Raw genomic sequence first — 19,708 nt, 5'->3', positions numbered from 1 at the left:
ACCAAAGTGAGGCAGTGAGGCAATAAGCGCTACTGCACAGTCTTGCTGACAAGAGACAAGTCACGTAGACATGCCCCAAGCGTGTCTACGTGACTTGTCTAATGTCAACAAGACTGTGCAGCTTTTGCAGGGGAAACACAGAGGAATCTGCAGCGGCGATCATCGTAACTGTCAGTCATGTGACTGACAGCACCGACACTGTGGGAGGCACCTGAAGGTCCTTTTGTAACGGCTGACACGCTGAACACCGCTGGAGCTGTTGGAGCTGATTAGCGGGGACTCCTCACACCGGATGCCGACTTCTTCAATCAGGTAAGTGAAACTTGCATTGTATAAGACGCACCTTTTTTTTAGACCCAAAATTTGGGGTGAAAAGGTGCGTCTTATACATGGGGAAATACGGTAACCATTACTCTCTTCTAATTCTCCTGGATCTCTCTGCTGCATTCGACACTGTTGACCACTCTCTCCTCATACAAATGCTACAATTCCTAGCTCCTGAAGGCATTGTTCTATTCTGGTTCTCATCCTACCTATCTAATCGCTCTTTCAGTGTTAATTTCTCTGGATCCACCTCTGCTCCGCTTCCTTTATCAGTTGGAGTACCACAAGGCTCAGTCCTAGGTCCTCTGCTATTCTCTATCTACATCACTTCTATTGGGAAAACTAATAAGCTCCTTTGGATTTCAGTATCATCTCTATGTGGATGATACACAAATCTATCTATCCTCTCCTGATCTTTCACCACCGGTGTTGTCTCACGTTACTGACTGTCTTTCTACCATTTCATCTTGGATGTCTTCTCGCTAACTCAAACGTTCAAAAAATGAATTAATAATATTCCCACCCAAAAACGGAAGCTTCCTGCCTGACATTTCTATTTATAACATGACCATAAATACCACCCGCAAGCTCGTTGCCTAGGTGTAATCCTTAAAGAGAAAATTATTAACCAAATAAGCATACAGCGCTGAAACAAGAAATCATATAGTATGTATCAAACGATACATATAGTATCTATTGATAATTAATACATAGTTATCCAAGGCAATAATCAAACAATTTATTAAAAAACATAAAATAGCGTCTTAATATTAAAATATCCACACCTGAATAAAAGGCATGATACCTCACAAAATCAATTCACTATCATAATATTGCAGTTATGATGACAGAGATCCACAATAAGACATAATCCATACGTCAAAGATGTTTGTTCCCGAAAATAATATATCCTATTGCCGAAATCTGTATGTACAATATCGGCAGAATAATGAAGATAGTGTTGTACTCTCCAATAATAGTCTTATCCAATAGCTTGAAAAGAATCGGAATAAATAGCAAAGTTATTCGCACTTACAAGTTCCTGGTTGTTCACTTCAGATCTCACGCGGACTCCGTCGTCTTCAATAATGAGACCGTACAAACTCCGATAGTACTAGCAGGTACTATATAAATACTAGATGTATCATTTGATACACATTATATGATTTCTTCTCTCAGCGCTGTATGCTTTTTTGTTTAATATTTTTCTCTTTGGGGACATGACACTATCCCTTTACAGCTTCGACTGTTGATATCATACTAAGTGTGAAAATAGTGACTTAGCGCCAGGTGATATTTATTTTATACTAGGTGTAATCCTTGATTCATTCATTCCCCACATTGATTCTATATCTAAATCATGTTACGTACATCTATAGAACATTTCCAGAATACGCACATATATCACACAGGACACCGCAAAAACCTTAATTCATGCACTCATCATCTCCTGCATCGACTATTGCAATTCCCTCCTTGAACCCCCTACAATCTATTTTGCATGCAGCGGCTAGACTGATTTTCCTTGCAAACTGTTATTCCTCTGCTGAGCCACTCTCATTCTCTACACTGGTTGCCTGTATTTCAACGAATCCAATATAAAATTCTTCTACTAACATACAAGGCCGTCAACAAAATTGCACCGATATACATTTCCTCACTTGTCTAGATATTTTCTGTCAGTCCTAATTTGCAGTTTTACTGGTCTATAAAAGATCATTTTAAAAATGACACTCAATGTCAAGTCTAGGGGGTAAATGTATCAAGCTGCGGGTTTGAAGTAGTGAAGATGTTGCCTATAGCATCCACTCAGATTCTAGTTATTTTGTTGAATGTACTAAATAAATGACAGCTAGAATCTGGTTGCTATAGGCAACATCTCCACTTTTTTAACCCTGTAGTTTAGTAAATATATCCCTAGGACTCTATTAAAGTCTGATCTAGATAGTAACATTTAAGCCATACCTTAATCAAACAATGCTGTCTTGCAACAGTTGTAGAATAGTGTTTAATTAGTTTAACATAACTGTATCTGATGCCCACCCCACCCCAAAACCCATTCACAGAAACCTAAACCATAACATTAACCCATTTAAAGCTTGATGACCTTCTGAAACAAGAATATGAAGCAAAAATTAGATCTATGGTTTCATTTAAATATTGGACAAAGAAAACCTACAATATTAACATATACAAAAAAATGTCTGTACAACATATACATAATGAGTTCTACCTTTATCTCAGAGATTCTGACAGTTGGCACAAGCACCTATGACTAATACAGAGAGAGTAGCAGCACTGTATCCACTTATGGTTGATTTATTGAAGCTCCAACTAAGCCTTGTCTATAATTTTATACTGAGTTATCTATATCCTGAACAGGCAACGGCAAGATCACAATTTACAAATGCCTTTACCTATAAAGGACTACTGGCAGGTGGGTGAAATATGTAATGTACTACATATATATTACTTCTTTTAAAACAATATGCTTCATATGACTTTCTACATTGAAAGATACGACACTAAGATTATTGCTTGGTAATGCGCTGCCCGTCTTCTATTCCTCACTCTTTCTCTGCCTACAAGTGAGGCTTTACCAAGCATCTAGTTTGATCTGTGAGAGACGTTTGTCATTGACTAATCCTAGATCACAAAATAAATGGTTTGAAACATAGTAAAATCAGGTGCATCATAGCAAAGAACAAATCATCTACACAAAGTTTAGGCAAATTGACCCTCTTGCTGTTGTGAAACTACAAGTTACAGCATCCCCTGGCAGCTTATTGTCCCACAATGCCTCAATTTCCAACATTGGTCTATGGCAGTGGTTCCCAAATCCAGTGCATGTTTTCCAGGTCACAAGTGATATAAGTAAGACCACCTGTGGATCGTTTGAGTCAGTAATGAATATACCTGAGCTCCAGCAAGGAGATATGGAAAACATGTACTGCTAGGGATTCCTGGGGACTGGGTTTGAAAAACTCTGGTTTACATTCATCCAAAAAGGCACCTCTGGATGCACCAGAAAGTGCTCTAAAACTGTAGATGTTCTCCTAAAAGGTTTGTCCATTCTTTTGAGTGGACATGAGTAAAGAAACAAAAGCCAATATACACAGATGATGTTTTTGTATATTTTCACCCCTCTCTCTTTAAAGCAAGCCCAGTGTGGTCCCCGAGGACCCCTTGATTTCCACACTCCTGCATGCAAGGCATTTTTTTTTTTTTTGTAAACAACAACAAAAAAAAAAAAAGTTTAAAAAAACAATGTGACTGTCTGCACATTACCTATATGGCTTCAGGCCTGCTAACATGTAACACTTGAAACTGCACTGATCAACCCCATTACATGGAAAGTATTGCAATAATCTACGACATAAAATCTATTTTGCTGATCGTGACTATATAAAGTTGCCATGATCCTCACAATGAATCTTCTTCCATGTTACAATAGTCTAATTTGTTTCCTAGAATCTGTCCTTGCCACATCGTACTCTTCATTATAAACCTGTCACACAGATCCAATACATCACAGCTATAATGATCTGGGTAGAGCCGGGGCGAAACGGCCTGAAATATACAGAGCTACTTTGTTTAACTGACCGTTCTGAAGTGTGGGCATTGTTGCAGAAGTCCTGCAGGTGTGTTAGGTGCCACCCTTCAACAAACCCTGCCAACAAGGATAGGCACAACCCAACATACAGTGTGCACTGATATAGTTATTATCCTTGTAAGAGACTAAACACGGTTTACACACCCTCTGTTGGCAGTCAGTGCCCCAAAGCTATGCACCATAAATAGTGATGTGCTGGGGGGGCTCTCTAAACAACTATTCTGTAATAGAGCCTGAGAACCAGTATATTGTCAATCACCCTTCAGGGAACCAAAGTGAATACTGGGTATTGTAACTAAACAAACACTGTTGTATCCTGCTGTGCTACCACCAACATATAGCAGGACTGTGGCTTTATCACACTGTAGTCCAGTGGCAGAGATCCTGCAAGTGTGTCCATCATCCTCTATGGCAGCAAAATGGCTATTATGTATATAATCCGTGGCAGTGGAGAAGTTCCAGCAATTCCTATTGCTATGATTCCTTCCTAACAGGCTCACTGTCCAAAACATACTTCCTGAGTTCTGCCCGCAAAGCTTCAATGCGTCTCTGGGCATCTTTAAGCTGGATCCGCAGACTTGTGTTCTCCTCCTTCAAAAATGATCTTTCCTATTATGAAAATAAAAACGTGTATAGTTAGGTCTGTTATGTCCTCGGCAGTCCTAGAGATGGTATAATGTAATGCTTGGGACGAACAAAACTAAATGCCAGCACAAACTTTTGCTGCTACTTTTTCAATGTGTCTGACATTTCCAACCTCAAGTCACAAGACAATCTAACCAAGTCAAATCACTAGGCATCATACCTGTCTGTGGAGGACCCACCCAGTGCACACCAGTTTCCAGTAACTTTTTATCCAATACACACCCTCTCCCCAACTAATAATCACTGCAGTTCCTCCGATAGGGACCACACTATTTGGACAATAATAACCAACTAAATAAACTGCAGGATTTTTCTTTTTTTAAGTGAAAGACAGACTGTTTATATAAGTGGAAGCAAGACTAGATTACGTAAAATAAAATATTGAATTCACCAATCATATGTCCCTTTGTTGAACCTGTCAGATGAATTTACCACCAAATAATCCCAATTTATAGCATATTTCACATGATCACCCCTCTTCCTACAAAATATGAACAGTATATGTGTATGGTGTTTACTTTTTCCAGTTCTTGTGCTGAGGGTTTAATTCCTCGTCTCTCCTCTCTTGCTTTGCGTATGGAGTCCTTATTCTCCCACTTGGCATACGCCCGCTTCCTGATTAGAATGGGGCTGGGACAGGGAGATGGGCTACGGCTGTGGCGTGGGGAGGGGATCTGTAAACAAGAGCTTGGAGGGCTGCCATCTGTCTGTGTGCTGCGGTGTCTCACTGCCGGGTGTAGCCGTACAGATATCTTCTGTGCTGAACTGCCCATCAACATGATCGTTCTGTCTTTACTGACTTCCGTATGTTCATTTTCTTCCCCATTCGTGTAAGTAAATGGGTCCTCGTCGGCTAAGCTGTCTGAGGAGCAAAAACACAAATTGACTTTAGTCAATATATCTTTTAGCATTATTATTTATTCATAAAAATGCCAGCATTTTCTGCAGCAACATACAATTGAGGGAATACATTTGGGTCAGCACAGTGGCCTAGTGGTTAGCACTTCTGCCTCACAGCACTGGGGCCATGAGTTTGATTCCCGACCATGGCCTTATCTGTGTGGAGTTTGTATGTTGTCCCTGTGTTTGTGGGGGTTTCCTCCGGGTGCTCCGGTTTCCTCCCACACTCCAAAAACATACTGGTAGGTTAATTGGCTGCTATCAAAATTTACCCTAGTCTCTGTATGTCTGTCTCCCTCTCTGTGTCTCTGTGTGTGTTTTGTCAACTCTCCTGGAATGTCCGGGAGACTCCCGCATTTTGGGTGAGTCTCACGGACTCCCAGGACAGTATGGTAATCTCCCGAATTTGGTACAAAATGGTGCGATTCTCCGGGACTCGTGGCATTTGGCCCCGCCCCAAGGTGTAAAATGACGCGCTTGCATCATTATGTCACCGGGGCAGGTCCAAAATGACGCGATTTTGGTGTCCCGCCCACCTCCCCGGCAGGCTCCTGGAAGCCAACTTCAGAAAGTTGGTAAGTTTGGTCTATATTAGGGAATTTAGACTAAGCTCCAATGAGGCAGGGACTGATGTGAATGAGTTTTCTGTACAGCGCTGTGGAGTTAGTGGCTCTATATAAATAAAAATGATGATGAGTGTCGATTTGCATTGACAAACTAATAGCAGAATTTCAAAATTGAAATTCTGCTTTCTGTTGGTTGCATACCATTAAACAGCCACTAGAGGGCATTCAGGAGGTGAGATAGCACATGGAATCCCCAAGTAGTTACAGTTCTAATCACCAGAGCTGGGCTAGATCATCATCATCATCTATATAGAGCCACTGATTCCGCAGCGCTGTACAGAGAATTCATTCACATGTATATTTTTATGTTACCTTGCACTTCAACCGCGCAAGGGGCACTAACCTCAACTTCTGTGTTTTTATTTTTGTTGTGTGCAGGACAGTAAATATAAAAATATTGTCTGTTCTATCTCTGAATAAAGACAGTGCTGGGGGACATGGGGAGTTTCTGAACACACAGCAGTCAATGGTCTCTTATGCTCTCTCCCCTTCGCCTCTCTTCCCAACTTCCTCATCTCTAAGCAGATGTCTGATAAGAAATGACAGTACTTTTACCTACAGGTGGGAAGGTGACTGGTTTATATAGAGGTGGAGGGGGAATGTTTAGCAAACACATGAGAAAGACAGCAAGACCAATCATGTTGATTCAAATTGTATCTTTATGTCTTATCAGGCACAGTCAAAGAATGTATTGAAGAAGTGTTTGTAATGTACGGAAAGTCTCTTTCTGTAAAAAAAGAGCGTTAAGTCCAGTGATGTGGGGGGAGGGGTTCTAATGCCCATATCTCCCCTATCCTGACTTCAATAGTTTCATACGGCAGACTGTCTAGTTTTCAATATGCCTTATTAGGCTACCATACTATTCCTACACATTGCATGCGTTTCATTAAAGATAATGCAATTTGGTTGCTAATCTGCAAGTGCAGATTTTATTATGAAAACCTATGTGTAGAATCCTACTTTTTTTTGTCATTTTGGAAAGGTGGATTGGTGCCAAAGCAGGAACAAAGTATTTCTTGGTGGTGGTTAGAAAACAAAATACACCCATTTGATTTTAGTTCACTTATTTTTCTTTTTGCAATTTCAATTTAAAAACATTGTTTTGTCCATTTTGGCTAGATTATTCTTGCCATGTGAAGGGATAAGCACACTTCTGGTATTCCATAAACAAATTACTGATTGATGTTGGATGCGACCAGCCCAAAAAGTGCCAAAATAGGCTCAGCGGTGAAGGGGTTAACAGATTCTTGCAAACAGATTGTAATTTGTCAGATACTTACCATTAGCTGTCCCTTTGCCGCCAGCTAAGAAGACGTCAGTCTGTCCAGAGTCGAGAGACAAACTGTTCTCCTCACTGGGGCATTTAGACCTCTGCTTACATTCAAACACCACCAGCTCTTTACACTGTTTGTGGCAGTTCATCCCACAGTCTGTAACACAAATACAGTGAATTATCAGATAATACACAAAATCAAATCACTATTTTATAAGTTCTACCAGTCTGGAGCATTGGTTGTAAGCTGAGTCACAAGGCCAGTGTGATACAGTATTAGGGGCAACCTGCTCGCATTCAACTGCCTGCATTTTCTATCACAAACAAGGCCCTCACTCTGAGTGCTGTCCCAGGTGTGGAGGTGTAGGGGGGGGGGGGGGGGGGGCTTGTAAGGGGACCCAGGAACTTGATTTGGGTGCCCGGGATTATCCTCAAAGTTTCCTGGAGGCTGGACCCTGGGACCACCAATGATCTACAATCTGCTCCACTCCTCCTGCAAAGGTGGCTGCCATCCAAAGCTTTGAAGGATAGGCAAGTGTCTTAGAGGGGATTAATGTTATGTGGGAGCTTGTGTGTGTGTGTATTAATGTTATTTGGGAGGTATTAATGTTAAAGGGCGCTAACTTAGAGATTGCAGGAGTTCAGTAAACATCCCAGCACTGGCCCTGCTAACACGTTATATTGAGGAACCTTAATGTGAACCTGTTGCTTACACACAGTGACAGCACCCATCTTGTGGGCCATGCATATTCATGAGAATGCAGTCTTTTAATTCACTGTAACTGGTGACATCACTTTGTCTTCATGCCTCATACCTCTGGCATAAATAGGTCATAGTAAATTCACAGTCTTCATTCTCATAAATATTGGTTCGACCCACTGCCAAAATCTTCTGTGTGGATTTTTAGGATATGGATTAGTACAAAGTCTTTACCTTTGCAGCGGTATCCTTGCTTGATCACACCCCATAGCTGAAAAACATAAAAATATGCATCACTACTGAATTATCATCCTGCCCAAGGCAGCCAGTATTGGCATGTTTTTAGTACCTGCCAATCATACCAACTGGGAGTAGATCAAAGGAGTTGCCCATTTAACTTCTAGGAATCTAGGTAGTTGCCAAAAAATTTAAGCAACTGGTGAAAGAGGGACACCAAGCATAATGAAAGAATGTGGCTCCTGTGTTAAGCAAGCAATTAACATCCAAGCATGGTCAGTGCCATGTATAAAATAGTTACACTGCCATGACTGCTTACAGCTATGGCCAACATGGCTGCAAGAAGAGAGTTCATTGACTGAGAGCCAAGTCCTTGTTTATTCATTGGGAACAGTCATTTTGGGTCATTTCAGATGTAATTAAACATTTTTAAACCTTAGATAGATTTGGTTGTCTCTCCTTGTAATCCGTGATTGTGGATCAATGTTTTTCAATGTATTTTGCACTAGAGATAATTACTTAGTGTAATACTTTAGGAGGTCACACACACACCATTGTTTCTAAACATTCACAAGTCTTAGGTAAGTGTATGTATGAGAATCACATGCAATGTAAACGGGCATTACAAATCTTTGCACTTGCAAACTACATTATCAAAGACAGATTTATTAACTAGTCATATTAACAAGGACTGCAGTTAAATATGAGCTACTCACAAATCCAGCACAGTTGTCACAGAAGGTCGGGCGCATATAGGTGGTCTCCTGGAATTTATGGAGGAAGCCCAAGCCCAGTTTGGAACATATTGAGCTGGCTCGCATGAAATATGCTGTGATTTCTTGTCTGCTGATTTGACCCACCCTATAGGACAGTCAAATACTAAGTGAGTTAGTCTACAGCATTGCTTAGGGTGTCGTATGTCCCTAGTACTATCTATAATATAAATGTCTAGTGGCGTGTGTTAGTCTGTCTGTGTGGAGAAAATAAAACCAAGCTGCAGCGCCACCTGCTGGGCGGAGTTATACACTGACCTACTAAATTCTTTGTGTGTGTGGAAAAAAAAATTCAGAAAGGGCTGAAATTTGGTACACTAAGATGTTTTTAATTTGTTAATTGTTAAAAGTGTTTATAAAGATTTAAAATATATATATATATATATTTCTTGAAGGAGAAGTGACAGTTGGGAGTGGTTGGTGGTTGCCGGGGGTGACAGTGGGGAGTGGTTGGTGGTTTAGGCCTGGGCTATGGCCCAAATGCATGACAAGAACCTTTTTAACACCTTAAGTAGCTTGATTTGACTAGAATGCATGAGTATCATGCACGGGTTAACTTGTTTCTAATATACAGGTATGAGATTTCTTATCAACAGAGTTCTAAAAGGCTTCTGGGAGCACTGCTAAACAATTTAATGATGCGGTGAATCCCGAGATTACTGTGGGGGGAAGTGCAGGGATAATTAGTAGATGTATACAGAAAGCAAAACATTATCCCAAGCATTCCAGCTAATAGGTACCACACCATCGGTTAAATAAACAAACATTCATCTTAAAATATTAATGTAAGCAGTGGTTGATGTGTAATCACCAATGTTTGTTTTGTAGATTATATTTTAGTACAATATATAAATGCAGTGTCACATATTTGGTTGAGTTTTAGGAGGTCTGCTCACCTGTCCTTATCCATGACGCAGAAAGAAAACGGGAAGCTGGCAGCGATCTTCTCAAATTCATCCTGGGATATGTATCCATCTTGGTCCAGATCATAGTTTTTAAATACAGACTAAAAAGATTAGAGGAGAGAATATTCATTATACAAAACCACAACCAGGAGTAATTCATTGTGACATTAACCACAAACACCTGGGCTATGTGCAAGATGGAATACAAAGAGCAGCCATAAGTTGTGTTTCCTGGTTAAAGATATATTTAGACCCAGAACAGCAGGTTAAAGTTAGACACACTTATCTAGAAATCTTACTTACATCTACCATCCTTTGCACGTGTTTGCTGATGGTTTTTGGGTCTGGCTTAGGAGAAACACCGGATGCCCAGTCTGCAACCACTGGGGGTTTTGAGGGTGTGACGGGCTGTTTGGAGAGAGCTCAGGGTGAATATCCATGAAAAAAAAAATTACTTTTAATACTACAATTAATTACATTATCCCACTATAGGAATAATAGAACTAAATATATACATACAAAGAATGAATGTATAAGCACATTTTTTTTACAAGCCTCTATAAACAAAGCACTTGGCCTATATCTTAGGCAACAGACAGTTTAAGCAGTTCCAATAAATAATATATGCTTCTATTTCTCTCCATATAAAAACCTGATAAAATAAATCCCAACAAATGAGGACCATGCTGCTGCTTCTTATGTGCAGTCAATGATTAACATTTAGACTGTACTGTGACAGCTGGGAATACATTACAGAACCCTCTGCCATTCTCAGCCAATGGCAGTACTGTAATTCCACCTTCAGGGCTCAATGATAATACGTGTGTGCACGCAGGTGTGGGGGTCACTGGTGAAATTCTACGGCTGTTTATGTTCTCCTTTACACCCAGGCATCATTTCATTTTCAGCAATCACAGTAACATTTCCCACCACAATGTGTTGTAGTTCTGGGACACAGCTGGAGAACAAGACGAGCACTTTTCAAGTTTTTCACGTGCAACCAAGGCCAACATATAAGCAAGCAGCTATATTCATTTAAATCTTGTACTAACAGTTAACATTGACGCACCTTATCTCATACAAACATGAGTTCCACAATATCCGCTTACACCTACTCTTGGCCGTGAATATATAGGCTATGGAAAAATGTGAATCACATTTCAGCTACTGTATTTGCTTATGCAAGCAAGTAATGAGTGTTACATAAGTGATAGCTCTAATGTATGCAGTGACAAAGTACTTTCTATCCTAATTGCAGGTTGACCTCAATAAAAAGAAATCATCTAATCAAAACATAGGTCTTACTTTTGACAATGTGCATCTGTTGGCAGTATATATCAAGTTACAAGACAAGATTTCAGCACCCATGTTACACTGTTCATCTGTATCTGTTACCCTACACATCGGTTTGTCACGTGGCCATCATATTATAACACCAAAAATTAATTTGAGAAGGCACAGAATAGCAAAGCACAAAAACATGAGTTCAATTCTAGATTTCATGCCCCCTTAAACCTAGGGCAGCTGCTTCTAATGCCTATTCAGAGTCCTGGGGATAAATGTATCAAGCTGCGAGTTTCCGGCAGGTTTGAAAAGTGGAGATGTTGCCTATAGCAACCAATCAGATTCTAGCTGTCATTTTGTACAATGTACTAAATAAATAATAGCTAGAATCTGATTAGTTGCTATAGGCAACATCTTCACTTTTCAGACTTGCAACTTAATAAATTCACCCCCAGTCTCCTACATGTCTACTTGTTAATGTCCTATTATGAGGTTGTCTCTTAAACTCAAATACCCCAGCCCTAAGTTTCTTACCGGTGCCCGATGATTCCTTGGCTCCCTTGCATACGACAGTTCATACATTTCATCCTCCGTGTAATACAAGTCAAGGGAGAGCTGATAAATACAACATGGAATAAGGTTTAATTAGCATATCATTAAGTGCGCAATGTTACTTCACAGGCTGGAAGTGATGAGTATTGACAAGTAATGAGACCTTATTTACAAATGCATGGCTATACGAGGGCTAGCATGGCTGTAAGGGAAGTGGGAATATGTTACGCCTCATATTTACAATGGAACTGCCAAGAGGTAAACACATATTATATAACTCACTGTTAGGAGATGCACAAGATCCATATTGGCATCTAGTGGTGGAGCTATATTTTGTAACTGAATGAGCTCGTTGATATGGTTGTACATGGAGTGTAGCTTAGGCACATTGATTTTCTTCTCTTCCACAAAATCTGGCATGGCCTCATGGAGAGAAATGAGATCTTTCAGGTGCACCCCAAGAATGGGAATCTTGAAATTGCTGCAATCATTGTATACTCTACGGTAATTATCATAATTCCTGCAGGAGGATAGGAGTTCTGTCATCTCATTAAGGACCTGCAATGAAAAAAAAAAAAAACATTGTTATACAATTAATTTAGAGCTAGTTATTTTATGAAGAACTGGAGAATTGTTTGATGCCATAACGTTTCCCTCCATACGACTGCTAATAGCCTGAACTTTTCATATAGTGTGATCTGTCCTGTATCTAACACAAATCAAAGGACCATCAATCAGTCCAAGGGGTATATTTACTAAGAGCGGGTTTGAAAAAGTGGAGATGTTGCCTATAGCAACCAATCAGATTATAATTATCATTTATTTAGTGCATGCTACAAAATGACAGCTAGAATCTGATTGGTTGCTATAGGCAACATCTCCACTTTTTCAAACCCAAAGTTTAGTAAATATTCCCCAAAATGTTAGGTCTCACAATCGATTCAGGAAATATAGGATTTATATTCATAGTACATATAGAAGGCTGATCAAATTTGTGAATCTCATACATTAGAGGAGACAGATTAAAACATGAAGGGCCCACCCCTAAATGCAACGTAATATATTAGATTTAGCACAATGATTTACTAATTTTAAAGTGCAATACAGAGATGTTTACAAAAAATTAATTTGAATTTTATTTACCTTGTGGACGTCGTGGGACACATGGGAACTGGTATCCTTGAGTCTGGAAATGGAGCTATGACACAGACCGCCAATAACTGCCATCAAAGTGTTAAAGTTCTGCAGCTGCTGAAGTTTCTGTGACGACAAGACATGAAAACAGAGTAAGTAATTGTAGGTATCTTACTACTATCACAATATAAGACCAGGGGTGTAAAAAGTCAGGTTACATGAAGCTGCTGCTCACCTGGGCCACATGAATGAATTTGGTGAGGACCTCGGCTCGGAGCTGGGGAGTCGGTCGGCTCAGAACCATCAGCTGGACCCACTGAGAGATGCCATTGCAGAGAGTGATAGAGCGTTCCATAGTGGGATTATCTTTTAAACAACCATTCACAATATACTTCTGATAGTCAGAAAACTGCAGGAAACAAAATTAAGGATATAATATAACCAAAACTTTACACAGTTTCACAATTCTTATATATCTCAAAGTTTAACTCAAGAATTCAATTGATAGATGCATCAATAGAACAAAATGTTAGAACTTGTGAGTGAAATGTCTTTGTCATTGTGAGTAACTTAGCCCCAACTTAGTAACTAGCCCTACGTAAGTAATTGTGCATCCCACCTGCTTATACCTCTTTATCCAACAACCCTTCTTCCATTATTTCGTAGTGAGAATACTAGTTGGTTGAAAAGAGCAAGTAGCAAAAATAAGAAAAAAATTGTAAATTTATTTCTAGTAAAACCATGTCTAAGCTGCCCTACTGATCAGTGGTGCCTAGGCATCCCCATAGATGTCTTCTATGGTAAATACAGAAATGACAATATACCTTAGGAATTCAATGGATAAAAGTAAACAGGTCAAGAAAATATAGCTCTCACAAGAAATATTAGAGAACATTGTACCAATCCATGCCACTACACTACATATAGGGACGGTACTACAGCTATTGCAGCTGTCCTGAGGCCTTGCAGTGAATAGGGGCCCCGGCCATGTGTATCCAGAGCGGTATGAATTCCTTTCCAGAGGCACCTGCTCTGCTCTTCTGGGCATGTGCGGGAGTGGAACATGTGCAGTGGGGTCCTGTATGGGCTTTCTGTTCCACAAATACATACGTACATATGTCAATGATAGAAGCCCTACACTGAATCTATAACTGAAACGGATGCAACATAGAAACTGCACAAGTATTAAAAAAACATTAAAATTGGCATAAACTGAAAAAAAAAAAAAGAAATCGGATTAAGATCTTAAAGTTCAAGTGTTTTAAGATCAGCAAGAGCCTTTTTATGGGCCCCGAGTTCCTTTTAAGCACTGCTCACATCTAGAGTCATGTTTGTATTGACGTAGTAGCCCTCAGCCCCCAACACAATGATCACAACGATGAAACCAGACCGGATCAAGCATGTCTTCTTTCTCAGATCCAACAGTCAGAATATGCTGTTGAAAAGGCATTTAGGACCTATGTTTAATCATAGTCACAGGACAGCACCGATAGAAGGGAGGGTGCAATGGTAATTTAAGAGATTGAAGATGAAACTATATTTTCTGCTAAAGTCACTTACAGAAATTCTGCGGAATGATTTGAATTCTAGGTAAGTCAGGTGTTCCGCCAGTTCCTGTGGCTCCAGGTGGTCGAACAGAAGTGATACTTTCCTCTTCTTGCTGCAATTGGGTTTTATTCTCTGTGTCAGTTTTCGAGACCAGTCCCGAGAGTTACTAGAATGGATTTAAAAAATAAATGAAAATACAAATAAATACAAATTTTCATAGTTTAAGAATACTATGCTTCACGTGCCCATTTTCTGATCACTCACATCTGAGCAGTATCAAGAAGACGAAAGTGTAACTCCTCCCCTTGTGCCTGCACCATCTCTTGGAACTCCTCCATGGTCTGTGTGAGACGTGTGTCCACCTTGAACATAGTCCACAGTTCTGTGATCCAGTACCTAAGGGGAATGAAAGGTTGAAGGAAAGACTTAGCACCACAGTACATATAGGAACATAGTGAGAAAGCTTTGCTGTACGATTTGGGGAAATGGGGTCATCTTACCTTACAAAGTAGCAGATCTTGAGACAGAACAGCAAAGACCTCTTCTCCAGAGACTCCTCATATGTTTGGAATTTCAGTTAAGGTAAAGACATATGTAGAAAAGTGACATGAAAGAAGTGTAACTCCGGTCACATAAGAGATAGACTATAATCACACAGCTTACACAAGTCGTGAATAGAAATTTATGAGACATTCTAATGATGATTAGTTTGCAATTGGTTGATTTATCTTATGGTCTTTGTTTTAAATAACATTAGCTATATACTGAGATTCGGTGCAGTGTGTCAGGTATATTGTTGTAACACTACACGGTCTTCTCTGGGACAGGATGAGGATTAAGTAGGTTGTAGATAAACAAGCACTGAACGTAATTTCTCTGTTGCCAGGCACTGCTGCTCCCACGAGAATCCTAGTTACATACAGCCTCAGTAGCACATGCCTGTCATTAGTGACACACATGCTCGGGTCTTTGTGTGTAGGGTTGTTTCAAGGCATTTCCTTTATATTCCATTTTAGAGGACTTGTTTTTGTAGCTCTCACAAACACATGTATAAACACCTGCTAGTTACGTGTGCTTAGATCCATAGATCTAGATTAGAACACCAACAAGTTAGATATATCAACTTTGTTTCATGTAGGAGTGTGATTGACACCGCAATCTTGTTAGGGACCCTGCTCCTTCTACTATTTAACTCTCAGTCTGTGATTTATTTATTACAACATTCCTCTCATCACATCATTATACCATTGTTGTCAATTGTTCCTAATTTTCAGGGACAGACCCAGATTTTAAACATTTGGCCCTGGAATGGTCCATGCTTTTCAGTATTGGCCAACTGCACCATAAAATTCTGATATTTCTGCCTTTTAGATGCAATTCTTACCATCACTTTTATTCTCTAGTTGTGCATCAAGTGTGTTTACTGGTTACGAGTGTTCTGGTAAAGATTTTAAAATGGTAATTATGTAACACTGCCCTTGTCATACAGTTCTGTCCTCACACAATCGCACGGATACCCTGAAATACTATGTGCTGCTGTGAGCATGCAGATGATGAGATTGGATAAATTTTGTATTCTCTCATCAACATCAGTACTTGGAGCAGAGGAAGAATGAAAACAAAAAGATGATTAAATCATAGTGAATACACCTTTATTCAATTATGTTATCTAATTTGCAACAGAAAGGGGTTTTGTTCTCAGGGAAACAAAATTTGTAATGGGGCAGGAACAGAAATACCTACAGTTGTTGATAGATACTTATCACCACTGAGCAAGTCACTGCTATACTCTTCCATGGAGACCAGCAATCACTGGCAGTGTCTGGCTTTCCAAAAAAGCCCTTAGTATGAAAGATTGCTATATACATGTACTGTGTGTTGAATATATTTTTCATATCAACTTCTGTGCCTGTCATTGCTTTTTGTGGCTAAACCGTTTAAAAACCAAGACCATAGCAGTGTATATTACGCACATTTTCATTCAAAGTTCTGGGTAGTGATCTTTGCAGTTACCAGTGCACTGTGCATGAAAGGATATAGTGTCCTGAGCTTGCGGAGCAGGTCTGCAGAGGGAATCAGGAACCCATGCATGGTCAGCATGATCTGCACTAGCTCGCTGCTCTGGCAAACATTCCCATCGGAATCTGGAAATCATAATGGTAAAAACAAGGATTACAAGTGTTGCTGCATGTGAAAGATGGATCCTGTTCTACTGCACTAGTATTTGCAGTAGAACAGGATTAACATACAGTACAAGTCAATGAGTTACCTGCTGTTTGTAGTCTATTATAACCTAAACAAGTATCACCTAAACACACCAACTAAAGGTGAACAATAGTATATAACTGGTGTGAATGAGTTCTTTGTACAGCGCTGCGGAATCAGTGGCGCCATATAAATAAATGATGATGATGATCTGTGAATGTAAAACGAAAACAAGGGCATCATTCTGGATGTAATGCTGTTTTAGTTTGAGTCAGTTTTAGTGTCTCTTTTAGCTTGTTGAGCATATACATGCTCTACAGGAAGTTACTGGTCTCTTTTCTGTCTCTCACACCCAGCTTCAAGCTTCCTTTCTAGTGCTCTCTTTTCACCAGAAGTGGTTTCAGAAGAGATTTTCGAGCTGAGCATAGTAACGATATGACTGCGTATGTGTCACACACTGCAGGACCACACCGTTCTGTCCACTAGTCTCAGGTGTGGATGCTGCTGCCATCTCCCACCTGCTGGATAAGGGTTAATGGGTTACTATGAGGGCTGTGAAACTCCCAGCATGCCACATGTTATTACATTATTGTCCTAGTTACATAAGAAATAGCATGCAGAGGTACTCAGGGTTATTATACAGCGCAGCAAGTTGTTTTCTAGGATCAGTTTGAGTATATAAGACACCACTTTAGCACATAATCTGTCATTTACTCTGAGGAACACGTCATGGAACATAAAACTAAATTAAGGAGGCTGTTTCTCCATTTCACGTCTTGTATTCTCGCAGGTTAGCAGAAAATTTCCTGCCGCGTTTCCATTCAGGGAAAGTTGTTGTATTAATGCTAATGTGATTGCAATTTTCCTCCATTTTCCTTCAGAGTGACAAACAATAGACTTTCTGTGCTGGGAAATGTAGGAGGAACATTAACAAAAGAATCAGTCCCTGGGGGTTTCCAGTTCCATCCAGATCTCCAGGTAACAAACAGAGCAAGCCCCCTGCTAAGTGGCAACACTCACTGACAGTTTAAATGTTTTCTAAAAACCATTGCTGCTAGATGCATTAATTGAAACTTTATACAGAAATCTGTAAGCATTTAGCTTGATGAAAGGTTCTTCTGACATCCTGTGGTTGCTACTGTTGTTATTTCAGCTTGTCACCTTCATTTATAGAGACAGAGACTCATACAGGCTATAAGAGGGTACTACACAACATACTGAAGAGGGCTTGGATCAGAACATGACAATGTTTTTTTAAATTCGAAACATGTATAATGTAAACATGACGTGGACAATCCCACATTATCATGGCATTCTTGAATAATGTGAATTCTAAAGTCACACCTCTTAGTGGAAGCTCCTTTATAAATTAGTAAAATCAGCTTACATAAACGATGACCGGATCATTTGACCCACTTACACCGTACCTGTAAACTCAATCATGACACTGGATCCTTAGGAATTCTCACAAACATTGAGTCAGTGCTCAAAATGGCTGCCTTCACTTGTGTTTGGCAGACAAATGCAATTTAATATACAATGCTTGATACAGAACTAAAATTAATCTGCTTTCTTATAATGATGGGACAATTAGATTTTTATTGTCTAAATTAGCAGACAATGCAGTTCACTAAATACTCTGGTGCCATGTAACCCTGTATATTGTTCCCATGACACCTATTGCTCAGAAGTCATGTAGACATGTGGGGGTTTATCAAGCTGCGAATTTCTGGCAGGTTTGAAAAGTGGAGATGTTGCCTATAGCAACCAATCAGATGCTTGCTGTCATTTTGTAGAATGTACTAAATAAATGACAGCTAGAATCTGATTGGTTGCTATAGGCAACATCACCCCTTTTCAAACCTGCCGGAAACCCGCAGCTTGATAAAAAAACTTACCCCTTGGGTGGAACTGTTGGTCAACAAACATTGTGCTACAAGAACAGTCCCCACACTATGGCTTGAAACTTGTGAGCAGAATTCTTCTGTGGCAAGTAAAAATTTTGGCAGTGATTAATTATGCATAAAGTACTGATTGTGTGGCAACTATATTAGTGATTGTGGGTTTTTTTTTTTTTTAAAATAGCCTTTTAAAGGTTGCATACCTGTAAGGGGCCATATGACATAGCACATTATGACTAGCAATGACCACATTCTCCAACACAGCATATGTCTGCTATTCTCTTATCATCACATAGCCATCATCATAACACTGACCCAGCAAGTCTAGCCCTCAGTACAATTTCCTATGCCAGGTATATGAGGATTTATCTTCTATTTAATGTGTGATGAGGACATACATCCCATTGACAGCCATATAGTGCATAAAGAAATCCCCCACTGTCAGGCATATATTGCAGAAAGAAAAATACTCATGCTGCAAACCACAAAATGCAGAGATAGTCCCATTACCAGCCAGACCCTCCCTAATAGGATATTTACACACCGACTGCTTGCTGTACATTAAACAGACTGCCCACCTCTCCAACCATGCCACTTACAATGATTACAGTCCTCTCAAGTGCCTTCCTACTCCTCCATTTCACACTGTGTAGATGTTCTGTGCCATTCAAGACTATGAAAAAACAGGTCCTGAATGACCTGGAAAAGTCAGTGATGTGCAGGTGATAGAGATAGTGCCTTCATGCAGTAACAGCAGAGAGGGTAGGAAGCCATAGAGTAGCCAGTGCGCAGATCCTTTATATTTGTCCTCTCATGGGCTCTCGTGCCTGGCCATGCACCTTAGGATCCATTCCTGTGAGACAGACAGACTTCCTTTCCCTTGTTTCCTGCCCATACTTTAGATATATATATATATATATATATATATATATATATATATATATATATATATATATATATATATATATATATATATATAACTATACTACACATACACATTATGATGGCCAGTTAATCTGGGCTAATAACAGACTATTATATCATCATACAAACACAATCTGATTATTGGCTGAGCAATTTTTTTCAGG

The 19,708-nt window shown here is 39.7% G+C and overlaps 1 protein-coding gene across 3 annotated transcripts in view; it reads right to left on the bottom strand.

Annotated features, from left to right (window-relative positions):
• Window positions 1-2,459: 2,459 nt before the first annotated feature.
• RASGRP1 (RAS guanyl releasing protein 1) overlaps window positions 2,460-19,708 on the bottom strand; it is a 154,731-nt gene continuing 137,482 nt past the window's right edge. For all 3 annotated transcript variants that reach the window (XM_075192817.1, XM_075192815.1, XM_075192816.1), the window contains exons 3-17: window positions 16,553-16,658; window positions 15,015-15,077; window positions 14,779-14,910; window positions 14,527-14,680; window positions 13,202-13,375; window positions 12,976-13,092; window positions 12,115-12,390; window positions 11,815-11,895; window positions 10,300-10,404; window positions 9,988-10,097; window positions 9,035-9,179; window positions 8,316-8,352; window positions 7,389-7,538; window positions 5,101-5,444; window positions 2,460-4,546 (exon numbers count right to left, since the gene is read on the bottom strand). In XM_075192817.1, the coding sequence (XP_075048918.1) occupies window positions 4,412-4,546; window positions 5,101-5,444; window positions 7,389-7,538; window positions 8,316-8,352; window positions 9,035-9,179; window positions 9,988-10,097; window positions 10,300-10,404; window positions 11,815-11,895; window positions 12,115-12,390; window positions 12,976-13,092; window positions 13,202-13,375; window positions 14,527-14,680; window positions 14,779-14,910; window positions 15,015-15,077; window positions 16,553-16,658 (2,129 nt within the window). In that variant the 3' untranslated portion in view covers window positions 2,460-4,411. The remainder of the gene's footprint in view (window positions 4,547-5,100; window positions 5,445-7,388; window positions 7,539-8,315; window positions 8,353-9,034; window positions 9,180-9,987; window positions 10,098-10,299; window positions 10,405-11,814; window positions 11,896-12,114; window positions 12,391-12,975; window positions 13,093-13,201; window positions 13,376-14,526; window positions 14,681-14,778; window positions 14,911-15,014; window positions 15,078-16,552; window positions 16,659-19,708) is intronic.

Source organism: Mixophyes fleayi, chromosome 12, assembly GCF_038048845.1.
Source record: "Mixophyes fleayi isolate aMixFle1 chromosome 12, aMixFle1.hap1, whole genome shotgun sequence".
NCBI lineage: Eukaryota > Metazoa > Chordata > Amphibia > Anura > Limnodynastidae > Mixophyes > Mixophyes fleayi.
This window is presented reverse-complemented; position numbering and strand designations above follow the sequence as displayed.